Source organism: Hakea prostrata, chromosome 3 (genome assembly GCF_041222555.1).
Source record: "Hakea prostrata isolate BN-2017 chromosome 3, UWA_Hpros_2, whole genome shotgun sequence".
Taxonomy (NCBI): Eukaryota; Viridiplantae; Streptophyta; class Magnoliopsida; order Proteales; family Proteaceae; genus Hakea; species Hakea prostrata.
Window position 1 is genome coordinate 69,889,447 of NC_142602.1, and position 12,140 is coordinate 69,901,586.

At 36.1% G+C, this 12,140-nt stretch overlaps 2 protein-coding genes across 2 annotated transcripts; one reads left to right on the forward strand and one right to left on the reverse strand.

Annotated features, from left to right (window-relative positions):
- The first annotated feature begins 2,684 nt into the window (after window positions 1-2,684).
- On the forward strand, window positions 2,685-4,637 carry LOC149022914 (protein SULFUR DEFICIENCY-INDUCED 1-like). The gene is made up of 4 exons (XM_089147364.1): window positions 2,685-2,850; window positions 3,211-3,423; window positions 3,572-3,727; window positions 4,165-4,637. The coding sequence occupies exons 1-4, from the start codon at window positions 2,755-2,757 to the stop codon at window positions 4,570-4,572; spliced, it is 873 nt and encodes a 290-aa protein (XP_089003490.1). The 5' UTR covers window positions 2,685-2,754; the 3' UTR covers window positions 4,573-4,637.
- A 5,678-nt stretch (window positions 4,638-10,315) lies between these two features.
- LOC149022915 (exocyst complex component EXO70H1-like) lies at window positions 10,316-11,167 on the reverse strand. The gene has a single exon (XM_089147730.1). The coding sequence runs from the start codon at window positions 11,165-11,167 to the stop codon at window positions 10,316-10,318; it is 852 nt and encodes a 283-aa protein (XP_089003856.1).
- Window positions 11,168-12,140: the final 973 nt, after the last annotated feature.

Genomic DNA, 12,140 nt, shown 5'->3' on the forward strand with positions numbered 1-12,140 from the left:
TCCCCTATTATTTAGCTGTAAAATTCGTTCCAATATAAAAAGAAAAATATTATTCATTAGTGCATAGTTAATAAAACATCTCTCATTTGGAAATTGTAAATACTCTCCCAGCATCCACTTGATCCATTGGATTGGAATCTACAAACACACATGATCTATTCTATGCAATTTTTTAGCTTTAAATATTTTATTTAGGAAATTTTCCCTATTATTTATTCAACTTTAGAAAATGGACGGTCAACATTATCCCCCAATTGTCATGACTGATGATATGATCACCACACCTTCCATGATAACATATAACAGTTCTTTGCACGTGGTAAAACAATAAAATCAACTTTTAGATTATTTGATTACAATTTGAAAGATAATTTCTCATAACTTAGAGTACATAGAAGAGATTAAAAAAAGAAAAAGAAAACTCTGATTCAAAGAAAAAGGACAACAATAAATAAAGAATTTGTTCATGAAATTCATGATCTATTTTTTTAATTCAAGAATATGAAACAAGAAATACCATAAAATATAAAACCAATACAGTGAGATTAGGAGAATTGACACCCAATACTAACATGCATACTTGTTCCTTTTGGACTAATTTAATATGTCAATTGACAACTTTATCTTTAAAAAAGTAAAAAATAAAATTAGCATTTCTATCATGTAATCTTACTTTTTATTCTCCAATTAGATGGTGTTATACACGATCTTCTTGTTGCCAAAATTTCTTAAATCATACTCTTTTGAGTGTATTGGATGCAAAAGACTGCCTAGATACACTTCAATCAACTTCCATGGATATGCTTCCTGCCAAATATCAACATGTATATAATTTTGATGGGCTCAGTTGAATCTACCCCTTTCAATGTCCAAATTAACACAAACATTGATGTTTGCACAACTTCTTGCTTTTCATAGTTTTGTCTTACATATGATTTTGATTTAAGATAACATTAAGAGAAGTGGTGAGAAATGATATGCATAGCTTAGGCCCTGTATTTAGCATGACCTCAAACAAAACTGGTTGGAAGGCAAAAATCCATGTAGCCGACCTCATTTAATTGGAACAAGGCTTATTGTTGTTGTTGTATATAATTTTGGCAAAGACTGTTTGTGTACCCCCTATTTTTCTTGCCTTTCCTATCAAATCCTTTCTGTTGGGAGTTGTGTATCTTTTGGTTTCAAGAAAGTCAACTATCTGTGTTTTCCTAAAAATATACAAATTCAAAAGGTTATTATTATAATGAATATTAAGAAATCACAGATAAAAATAGAAAGAAATTGAAGGAACATACATATTTAACATGGTTCTCACACATGTCAATGAGGTGTGCTACATTTATGAGTAAAGAGGAAGAAATTTCATTATATAAGAAGAAAAAACATAGGATATATATTTTGTAGTTTACTTGAAAAAACTAGTTGCCATATAGGTTTGGTCGTACCTACACTTCCACTAAAGAACAAGATCAATATGGGCTCTGGGGTTGTTTGCACAAGCAATGTACTTCCATCACAGATCTCACAAATCGAGTCATATAAATTGCCTACAGAATATGTTAAAACAGGAAAGAGTTGAATTGATTGCTTCTAAACAGGTTCACCTTTTATAGTTTTTCTTCATTTTTGTAAAAGAATAAAACTAATTTAAATATTGATTTTTAAGTTACAATAAAATTCTCATATGATTTTATTGCGTCGAAGGCAAAAAATGCCCTTTCAGACACTTAGATAACGTAAGAAGAAAAAATATATCTCTTGAATACGTAATTAGGTTTATCCTTTCAAATTTGATTATTGACTTTACTAAGAGTTCAAAAGGTTCATCTATAATTTTTCATATTACATGGAGAAATAATGATGTCATTTTAATGATTTTGAGAATATTTTTTAGTTTTTTGTGCGTGAATGTTTTTCTTCTTTTTTCTTTTTTTTTTTTTTTCGGGGGGGGGGGGTTTGGTTGATTGAAAGGAGAATAATTGATTCTTCATATGCTTGTGAAGAAAAGATCCAATGTTGAATCGGTCTCTCACACAAATAATAAGATTCCGTGGATCATATGCAATATTTATTTTATTTGAGTTAGTATCATATGTTAATATATCCCGTGTCCATTCCTCTTTAGAACAGCTGATGCAGATATTTTAATGAACTCTAAAACTATAAATGTGAACTTATAAAAGAAAAATTCAAACTCGAAATAAGCAAATAGTGAGCTGATGTCAAAAGAGAAAGCAAAATAGAAGTGAAAATTTAGACAAAGTAATGTCTAGGGAAATAATACTACCATGAGGACAAAGCTCATGTAAACACAAATTTTTTTTTTTTTTTTTTTTGCAGTGAGGGATTATAGTTTTATGTTGCCTTGAACCCTGGTGCAATTTGTGATTGACCATTAAGATCAATCACAGTAGTAGCGTAATAAATCGGATGGTTAAGGGAGCTCCAAAGAATTTGTTGACTTTCTTTTTAGGTAAGACAAAGAATTTGAAAACACCATTATATATAGAATAATACCTGCAAAAAAGCAGACAAAATGAGGTAAAAGAAGGAAGGGAGACGCTAATATGTCCAGGTTCATTTCCCAAGAGTTTCTGTGCATATCATCTGTAGGATCTTAGAGCTCTCCATTTCTCACATTTCTCTTTGTTCCATGTTTTTTCACTTAACTAGAGATTCGAGCACTTTGATCACCTGAGACATCATCAAGAATAATCGGAAAAAAAAAAACAAGGTGGAGAAGAGAATAGGAAGATGAACTTCAGGAAAGGTGAAAAAAAGGATTCTTTCCATGTTATCCACAAGGTTCCTTCTGGAGATACTCCTTATGTGCGTGCAAAATATGCTCAGGTACCATTCTATCCCTTTTTCTTTCTCTTCATCAAGGAAAAAAAGGTTCTACCTTTTCTCCTTTCTGCGTTTGATGTCGGGGCTTATATTTTTCTGGGTTAATCAGGATTCTGTAAAAAACAGTTTTTTTTTTCTTTTCCTGTTTCCGAAACTTTCTTTAGTTTGGTTTACATCGAAGCTTTAATTTGGTTAGTTTCAGTTTGTTTTTTGACAAAAAATTTTTCATTTTATTGCCTCTATTTTCTGGGAAAACCAGGATTCTGTAAAAAATAGTTTTTTTTTTTCGTTCTCTCGGCGTGTTTTAATCATGCCCAAGATTTTTGGTTTAATGGTTATGGTGTTGGGGTTTGAGATTTGCAGCTGGTGCAGAAGGACCCAGAAGCAGCAATAGTTTTATTCTGGAAAGCAATTAACGCAGGAGATAGAGTTGATAGTGCACTCAAGGACATGGCTGCTGTGATGAAGCAGCAAGATAGAACTGAAGAAGCCATTGAAGCCATTAAATCCTTCAGGCATCTTTGCTCCAAACAGGCCAAGGAGTCACTTGATAATGTTCTAATAGACTTATTTAAGGTATTTATAATTATACTATTTTTAAACTAACATCCCTCAGTTCCAAAAGGTTTCTAATCAAAATTATTTTTCTTAATTTGATTAGTAAGTTAATTAATCCAAATTAGCATGTTTCATCATAGCTGATTTTGATGATATATATTAACAGAAATGTGGAAGAATAGATGAACAGATTGATTTGCTAAAGCAGAAGCTCAGGCTGATATACCAAGGAGAAGCTTTCAATGGCAAACCCACCAAGACAGCTCGCTCTCATGGCAGGAAGCTCCAGGTTTCCATCAAGCAAGAAACCTCAAGAATACTTGTACGTAATATTATCAGATTACCTAACTCAGACTGTAATTTAATATCATTAATGATTAGAAATAATTCGTTATAGTTTGTTTATCTAATGATCATAATGGTAACTTTGAAGATGGACCGTACGGATATATTTTAGTAAGCAACCCTAATGACCCGTTTATTCATTTTATAAATAAGTATCCTATGTTCATTTGAGGTCATTGAGAATTTTGGGAATTTGGGTGAAATTTTTTGTAACACCATTCTGGTGATTGGTTGAGAAGTCTCCATTTGTTTTCTTCTTCTACTTAATGGAAAGTTATTCTCTCTCGTTGATGTAGTACACCCAATTGTGTGTGAACTATGTTTAACTCTTTGTATTTTTTACTTTTTGTTTCAATTTCAATTGGTGATTTTTTAGTGTTCCTTCTAACAGTAACTAACTGAATGGAATGGCAGGGAAATCTGGGGTGGGCTTATATGCAACAAACGAACTATATGGCTGCTGAAGCTGTGTATAGAAAAGCACAGATGATAGAGCCAGATGCAAACAAAGCTTGCAACTTAGGGCTTTGCCTAATTAAACAAGGAAGATATGATGAAGCCCGGTTGGTTCTTGAAGATGTCCAGCAATGTAGAGTCACCAGTTCAGAGGATTCAAAGTCAAGAAGCCGTGCAGATGAATTGTTGCATGAGCTGGAATCACTTCAATCGACCGAGTTTTTGTCAACTCAACTTGGTCATAACTTGGAAGAAATATTTATGGAAGAGATTGACCAGATTTTGTGTGATTGGACTCCATTCAAATCAATGAGACTTCCCATTTTTGAAGAGATCTCTCAATTCAAAGATCAAATACCATGTTAAGCCCAGTTGTGTATAACTTTCTTAGTAGAGAAAAAATTGAAGGTCAAAGGTTACTTTGTAAATATTGGTCAAGAGAATAACGGTGGTGTAGTTGGTGTCATGGTAGTACCATTGTTCTTCTCGCAAGAACTCTAAATAATTTCTACCCAAAAAATATATAGAAAAAAATTTTATGAGGATCCCCTGAGGTTTTTTAAAATTCAATTGCAAACAAATTGTTCTATATAGGAATCATGCCTATATACATGGAGAGAATTTGGTTGGATAAGGGTAATAGGGTTTAAAATTTAATAATTAAGTGATAGTCTAAGCAATGACTTCTTTCATCTTCTTCTTCTTTCCTTTTTTTTTTTTTTTTTTTGGCTCAAGAATTTGGATGATCAAATTGAGTAACCCAATTGTACTTGTTTCTTTAGTTGGTGTGCAAAGACTATCTCCTTACCAATGATGAGAAAAATAAAATGAGCTTATATTGTATTAGGAATCCTGTAACTTCTGCTAGAGTTGAAGGGAAGACAACATGCATGCATGTACTTTATTAGTGATTGCAAGTATGCTAAAGGTATTTGGGAAAGGTTGTGCCTATTAACCATCGGACTCAATTATGCACCATTAATCATAGGGAATAACTGTGGAGTTGGATTCCTTGAAGGCCTATCCCTTATTCTTGGCTCCAACCAAAGGGTGCAGAGGTAGATTTTTGAAAATGTTAGTTGAAATAAAATCACTGACTAGCTCAAATGGTTGGTAAGTTATAACTGTATATATGCAGAGGTGAATCATGTTGCTGATTACAATATATATCAACCTTAATTTTAAGATTCAACAAAACATGGACAGTCTTTTAATCTTAGTTCTCACTGAGATCGTGATATTAGATTCAGCCTTTGAATTGGTTCATCTTTAGTTAATGACGCTTCTGTTTCTAAGGCTTTATTAAGCTCTGAATTGTATTGTTGATACAAAATCCTGCTCGTCCTTTCCTGTCACGTTCCTGCAAAACACATGCTCAACCTTGGGGTCGAGGTACATCTGCGACGAGCAAGTCAGTACCAATGATATGATATCAACTATTCAATAGAGAATTCAAGTAATTGATCACATATGAATACTTACTACATACAGCTTGCCTGAGATACTTATATAGCTTTAGATATCAGAGTTAGACTTCGAATATAACTCTAAGAAGAGTTGTGTTATGAAAGTAACCCTAGGAAGAGTTATTTACCTGACTTATCCTTGTAGGTAGTTGATAGGTGATAAAAGTCTACCTTGATCGGGCACCCTTAACACGATGGTCGGACCGTCCATTAATACTATGGTCGAGACAACTGCATTGAACCCGTTGGTCGAACTGGTCAGGGTAGAATGACTATTTTAGTCATTAACAGAAGCCCCCCAGTCCATTGGAGTCGAGGACAGTGTGTTCAACCCAAGGGATTACATTACTCCCGTGCAGGGTGTCCTTGATTGGTCCAAACAGGTACCTCCTTTATTTCTTCTTCTACATTTCTTCTTCTACATTTCTTCTTCTTTGCTTCATTTCTGCGTTTCTTGAGAAAACAAAAGTTGCTATTGCTGCTACGGAAGCTCTTTCTTGCCTCTTATCTTGAGGTTCCTGCTTCGCTTTCCCATACCTAGACTAACAAATCCTCTATTCTTATCTTTTTTTCTCCACACTTTTCTGTGGTCGAAAAGTGTTATATACTTGTTCGAGAAGTCATCGTGTTTTTGTGGCTGAGAAGTAATATGCTAAATAGCGAGGCGAAGAGTTGTTCAGCATGCGAAATATTTGTATTAATGCTTGTGTTGGATCAACCACTTTTATTGGCCGATCTTGCCCTTGGTCCTCTTATACTTTATTTTGTTGTAAAATTCCTTGATTAACCTTGATCATGATTTCACATTTTTTGCACCTTCATCGGAGACTCCTTTGCTATGTCTTCTTGACCCTGGTCGGTCTATTTGAGGTCGACCGTAAGTCACTTGGTAACGGTGTTCCATGTTCGGACCAAGGGACTAGATTTTCCTCTTAACCAAGCTTTGATTTGGTTTGGTGATTTTGCTCGACCAAAGTTGCAAGCGGTGCATTTATGGGGATAAGATCTTTTGTATCATCTCCGTTTAAGCCAGTGTTCTAGTTGAAATGCATCTGAATTTTCATAGTGCTCAAACCATTGGTTTGGTCAAACTGGTTGTGGTTGAGAAGAATCACCAACCTGGTCGAGTTCTTGAGCTTTCATTTGAAGTTGTGGTTGACCCTGTATTGGCCAAGCATTATGCTCACTCTTTCATAAATCCATTAGTCTTCTTCACTGTCTCTTTGGCTATTGAATTATCATTGGTCGTCCTCTTCTTTGATTGAAGATTTTGCCAATTGCCATGGTTACCTACCTGGTATATGTAGATATATGTTCGACTACTTCCTTCAACATGGTAACTTGTCGTATTTACACACTACGGTGTTCGTGATTTATTTGGACACTACGGTGCTCATGACGTATTTGCACACTACGGTGCTCTTGACGTATTTGCTCACTACGTTGCTCGTCATAGACGTATTTGCACACTATGTTGTCGGAAGCCTAAATTTAGGTCTTATACCTTTTTTATTTCCGGAAGCCTAAAGTATCTTAGGTCTTAGACCTTTTTTGGAAGCCCAAAGTATCTTAGGTCTTAGACCTTTTTTGGAAGCCCAAAGTATCTTAGGTCTTACACCTTTTTTTGGAAGCCCTTAGGTCTTACACTTTTTCTGGAAGCCCTTAGGTCTTACACCTTGTGTTCGGTTATTCCCCGAATACAAAGTTAGTTGAAGTAAATAGATCTCTGTGTTCGGTTCTTCCCCGAACACGATGTGAATTTGAAGTAAATAGATCTTTGTGTTCGGTTCCTCCCCGAACACGATGTGAATTGAAGTAAATAAATATCTTTGTTTGGTCATATGGTGTGCCTGTTTATCATCCTTTCTCTTCAAGTATCTTTGTTTGGTAATCTCTCCTTTATGCATTATCTCATCTATTGAAGTATTCTTGTTCGGTATACTAAAGTAATGTTTATCGGTCATTCGTGGCATCCTTCCATACGATTGCTAGTATGTTGCTCGGTAGGCGGCTGTTCGGCCATACGTTGTGCTATTTGGTATATTATAAATATTATGTAAAGTGTTTTTGTTTGGTGGCAGTTCCTTTATGCCTTATGCATTCTCTTTCTTTTTATGAAGTGCACTTGTTCAGTATATGGAGGCAATATGTTTTTTGCTTGTGACTCCCTACCTATGTAATCTGCTCGGTAGTTGGGTATTTAGTTATATGCTTCGTTTGTTCCTTCAATGAACCTTGATCGGGATGACGTTTTCTAATAATGGAGTATATGGCCGGAACTACATAATCTGTGTATGATGGTCGGCTTTGAGAAGCATCCGATCTTCGTCTGAACATGTGAAGTAATTTTCAGTGTTCGTTGTCTTTTATGTTCATCATTCAAGTCATGATGTCCGGTTGGGATTGTTTAGTCATAAGTCCAAGTAGTTGTTCGTCAACAATTAGTCAGTCATAACCTACTACCCCCCGGGTATGATAACTTTGAGTATGATGAAAAAGTTTTTGAAGTTTTCGTACCTAAGGAATTTTAGGTTTTTTCTACCTAAGTATCTTAGGTCTTTTGTGCCTAGGATTCTTAGGGCCTTCCTAAGAATTTCAGGTCTTTTCCACCTAATTATATTAGGTCCTTTCTGCCGACGAATAAATCTTGGGACTTTCTGCCAAAGAATAAATCTTGGGACTTTCTGCCTACATATGTTAGGTCTTTGTGCCTAAGTATCTTAGGTCTTTTTTGCCTAATTATATTAGGTCCTTTCTACCAAAGAATAAATCTTGAGACTTTCTTCCTAAATACATTATGTCTTTGTGCCTAGGTCTTTTTGCCTAAGAATCTTAGTCTTATCCACCTAAGAGACTTAAGTCTTTTTGCCTATGATTCTTAGGTCTTATCCGCCTAAGATTCTTAGGTTTTTCTGCCTAAGAGTCTTAGGTCTTATCCTAAGAGACTTAGGTCTTTCTGCCTAAGAGTCTTAGGTCTTACAAAATCCTTTTTGGAAACCCTTAGGTCTTACACCTTTTTTGGAAGTCCTTAGGTCTTACACCTTTTCTGGAAGTCCTTAGGTCTTACACCCTTTTTGGAAGCCCATAGGTCTTACACCTTTTCTGGACGCCCTTAGGTCTTACACCTTCTGTCGCCTAAGGAACTTAGGTCTTTTTCTTCCCAATGCTGGTCGAGTAGAGTTATAGATATGGTCGAGCAGCGTCCTTTCAATGTTGGTCGAGTAGAATGATTGTGGTCAACTCATAGGTTTCTAGTTTAGTAGTCTTTTAGACTTGTATATCTAGACCTCTTTCATTGAGCATGACTACTTGACACTTTTCAAGCCTTTTATGCTCTGTGTACGAGGAGGTCGAGATGTGAGATGTTTATCTCTCTTTACTCCCCCGAGCATGATAGGTCAAGTATTTTTTTGAGCTGTTATGCTTCATCCAGCTAAGAACTTTTGCTTGTATGTAGAACTCCTTTCTCTCAATCATGTATGGTCGATTATATCTCGAGCTTCCATACTTTTAATTTTGATGATATTTTGCTATCCATGAACTCAAAGGCTTTGAAAATATCGTATATATGGCTTTTTTTGTTGAAGCTAAATATATTGTTGCTACTGAATTTCAGTGCTAGCTGACTTAAAGAGTATATTGCTTGATATTCCACATCCAACTCTAGGTTGTATATGGCGAATAATCCCGAGCATGCATCAAATGTAAAAAGAATTTTTGCAAATTGAAGATCAGAAAAAGAAATAATGATAAGAAATCTCTGATATAGAGTCATCTTCTCTAAAGAAGGTGATAACATCTCTTGAAGGATCTTTGCTTTTAGAACGAGAACTCCACTTTGAGAATTGTTGCTTGAATTGAAGAAACAATAATTGAATTTTCGAATGATCGTCACTTGTTTTGAGTGAAAATAGCACATCATAGATATCCAGGGTATATTGGCTCATGCAGGTAAATGGCTTGATGAGATGGGAGAGAACGATATTCTCTGTGCTTTTTCTCACTGCTTGAATATGAAGATTTTGCTGCTTTTCAATACAGTCGACTTCAAGAATCATATGGTTATAATTCGATGTGGAAGTATGTAGCTTCGATGTGGCATTCTTTGATGACCTTGAGAAGTACGCCACTAATTCATTGTCAACAATGTTGCCTTGAGCTTATAGCATTGGCCCTCTTCCATTGATCCATTGATTTGGATCAGATTAAATATGAGAGCTTCAAGTCCATTGGGTCCAATTTATGAAAAGAAGAGCCTATGTGGTGTGTTGAATGGCTTGATTCCATTGGACCCAGTTCGGTGGTTTACGCGAACTTTGGGAGCATCACAGTTATGACGCTTCAGCAACACGTGTGAGGTGGCTTTGGTTGGAGAATACTCCAATCTGAAGATGCATGAATCTTTCTGCAGATTCTATTCGAATGACTTGTCACTAAGGAGACCGAGTAAAGCATGATTCAATCACTTCAGATTTGCTGTTCTTGTTAATATAGCGGAAACCAAATCTCTATGAGGCATCTCATCAAACACTTGATGAGCATGTCCAATACACCCATTCTTCAAAGAGATCTTAATCAATGTGTTGCAAAAATATACATCATATTCAAAATGTGGCTGCTGCTACTGCTTCTTCTTCTTATTCTTATTGTGTTGACACGCACTTGAGTTCATAGATTTCGAGTATTCTGGAAGTCTTCTCTAGTGAGTTTCCTTTGTGATTCTTGGCCACAAACGCTGGAAATCGAAACATATTCATAGCTCCTTCTTTAGTTATATCGGAGAAACAAGACTCCCTAATGGAAGCGGAAGTGGCGAACACGTGATCACAGACTATCCTTCTGCCGGAGAAGAGTGACATCATCGTAATCCTGACGGTGTTGAAACAGCTTTTGATCTTGAGATCAAGAATTTCCCAGTCCATCTTTTGAATCTTCAAAGAAGAGAGCCACTCGATTCCTAGCTTGTATAGAGCCTCGTAGACGATAGATTTCCTCGTTACCTTGTAGATCTTGATGCACTCGTGCCATAGCCTTGAGGAGATCATGAGATCCGACACGGCAAGTGCGGAGAATTGCTCGACCTCGGAAATTGATCCGCCGGCATCCTGAATTTCTTCCTCGGCGTCGACGTTGTCTTCATAGTCGAAGATGCTCGATCTAGTAGAGGCGCGGGGTGTTGGATCGAGCGGATACAGATTTAGGATCGAGATGGTCGCGATTGGTGGAGAGATATTGAAAGAGTTCCTTCTGTAAACGCTAGCGATCTCTACCAGGTTATGAGCTCGGAGGAGCTTGGTGGAGGAGGAAGATAATCGAGAGGCGGAGTAGTGCATAGTGTGTTGCAGATACTTGACGGATTTGAGAAAATCCTTGGCTTCACGGCGGCTTTCGTAGAAGAGAGAGGTGACTTCAGCGAAAGAGGAGGTTTCTGGATTCCATTTGGTGATGGTGGATTTTGCTTGCTTCAAGCTCTTGCCAAAACAAAAATAACACATGGGAAGTAATTTCCTGTATGGTAAGTCCAACCAACTAACAGTGGACGAAAGATTCTTACACCCGGTTTCATATGTTGCTTAAAGGTGGTTGTAAATTGTAATATGCTTTGGCAAAAGACAAAAATCATGAATTTCAATCTCTTTATGTAATCGCCTTTGCAAAAAGCACAATAATTAACCTATTGTAAATCTGTCATATCATATGTTCTCTTTCTTTATGTAATCGTACATAAAAAAAAAATGAATAATTTGATAATGACATTTAATGATGTAATCATGTAAATTGGGTAAATTTAACCTTGATGATAATGTAACTTTACTTACTCAACCTTGTGGTTGGTTCTCATAAATCTAAGAGAATTCCCACCAAACTTTGATTAATTCTTTTGGCAAACTCGATTTGGGAATAAGTCCTCAAATTTGATTAAAAAAATAATGATTATTTTAAGAAAAGGGATGTACGACATACCTTATGGTTAAATTACCCTAAAGGGAATTTGAAGACAATATTACCTCACAAGGGAATTCGATCTCCTCATTATTATTTGAAGGGTTGATTTAGCATTCCTGATATGATCTGATACGAAATCCTGCTCGTCCTTCCCTGTCACGTTCCTGCAAAACACATGCTCGACCTTGGGGGTCGAGGTACGTCTCCGACGAGTAAGTCAGTACCAATAATATGATCTCAACTATTCAATAGAGAATTCAAGTAATTGATCACACAAAATATGAATACTTACTACATACAGCTTACCTGAGATGCTTATATAGCTTTAGATATCAGAGTTAGACTTCGAATACAACTCTAAGAAGAGTTGTGTTAGGAAAGTAACCCTAGGAAGAGTTATTTACCTGACTTATCCTTCTAGGTAATTGATAGGTGATAAAAGTCTACCTTGATCAAGCACCCTTAACACGATGGTCGGAGGACCGTCCATTAACACTATGATCGAGACAACTATATTGAACC

Excerpts from the sequence above, each read along its gene's own strand:
- LOC149022914 (XM_089147364.1), top strand. The coding sequence starts at position 2,755 with ATGAACTTCAGGAAAGGTGAAAAAAAGGATTCTTTCCATGTTATCCAC. Across the intron at positions 3,424-3,571 it reads TTCTAATAGACTTATTTAAG|AAATGTGGAAGAATAGATGA; the intron begins GTATTTATAATT and ends ATATATTAACAG. Across the intron at positions 3,728-4,164 it reads AAGAAACCTCAAGAATACTT|GGAAATCTGGGGTGGGCTTA; the intron begins GTACGTAATATT and ends ATGGAATGGCAG.
- LOC149022915 (XM_089147730.1), bottom strand. The coding sequence starts at position 11,167 with ATGTGTTATTTTTGTTTTGGCAAGAGCTTGAAGCAAGCAAAATCCACC.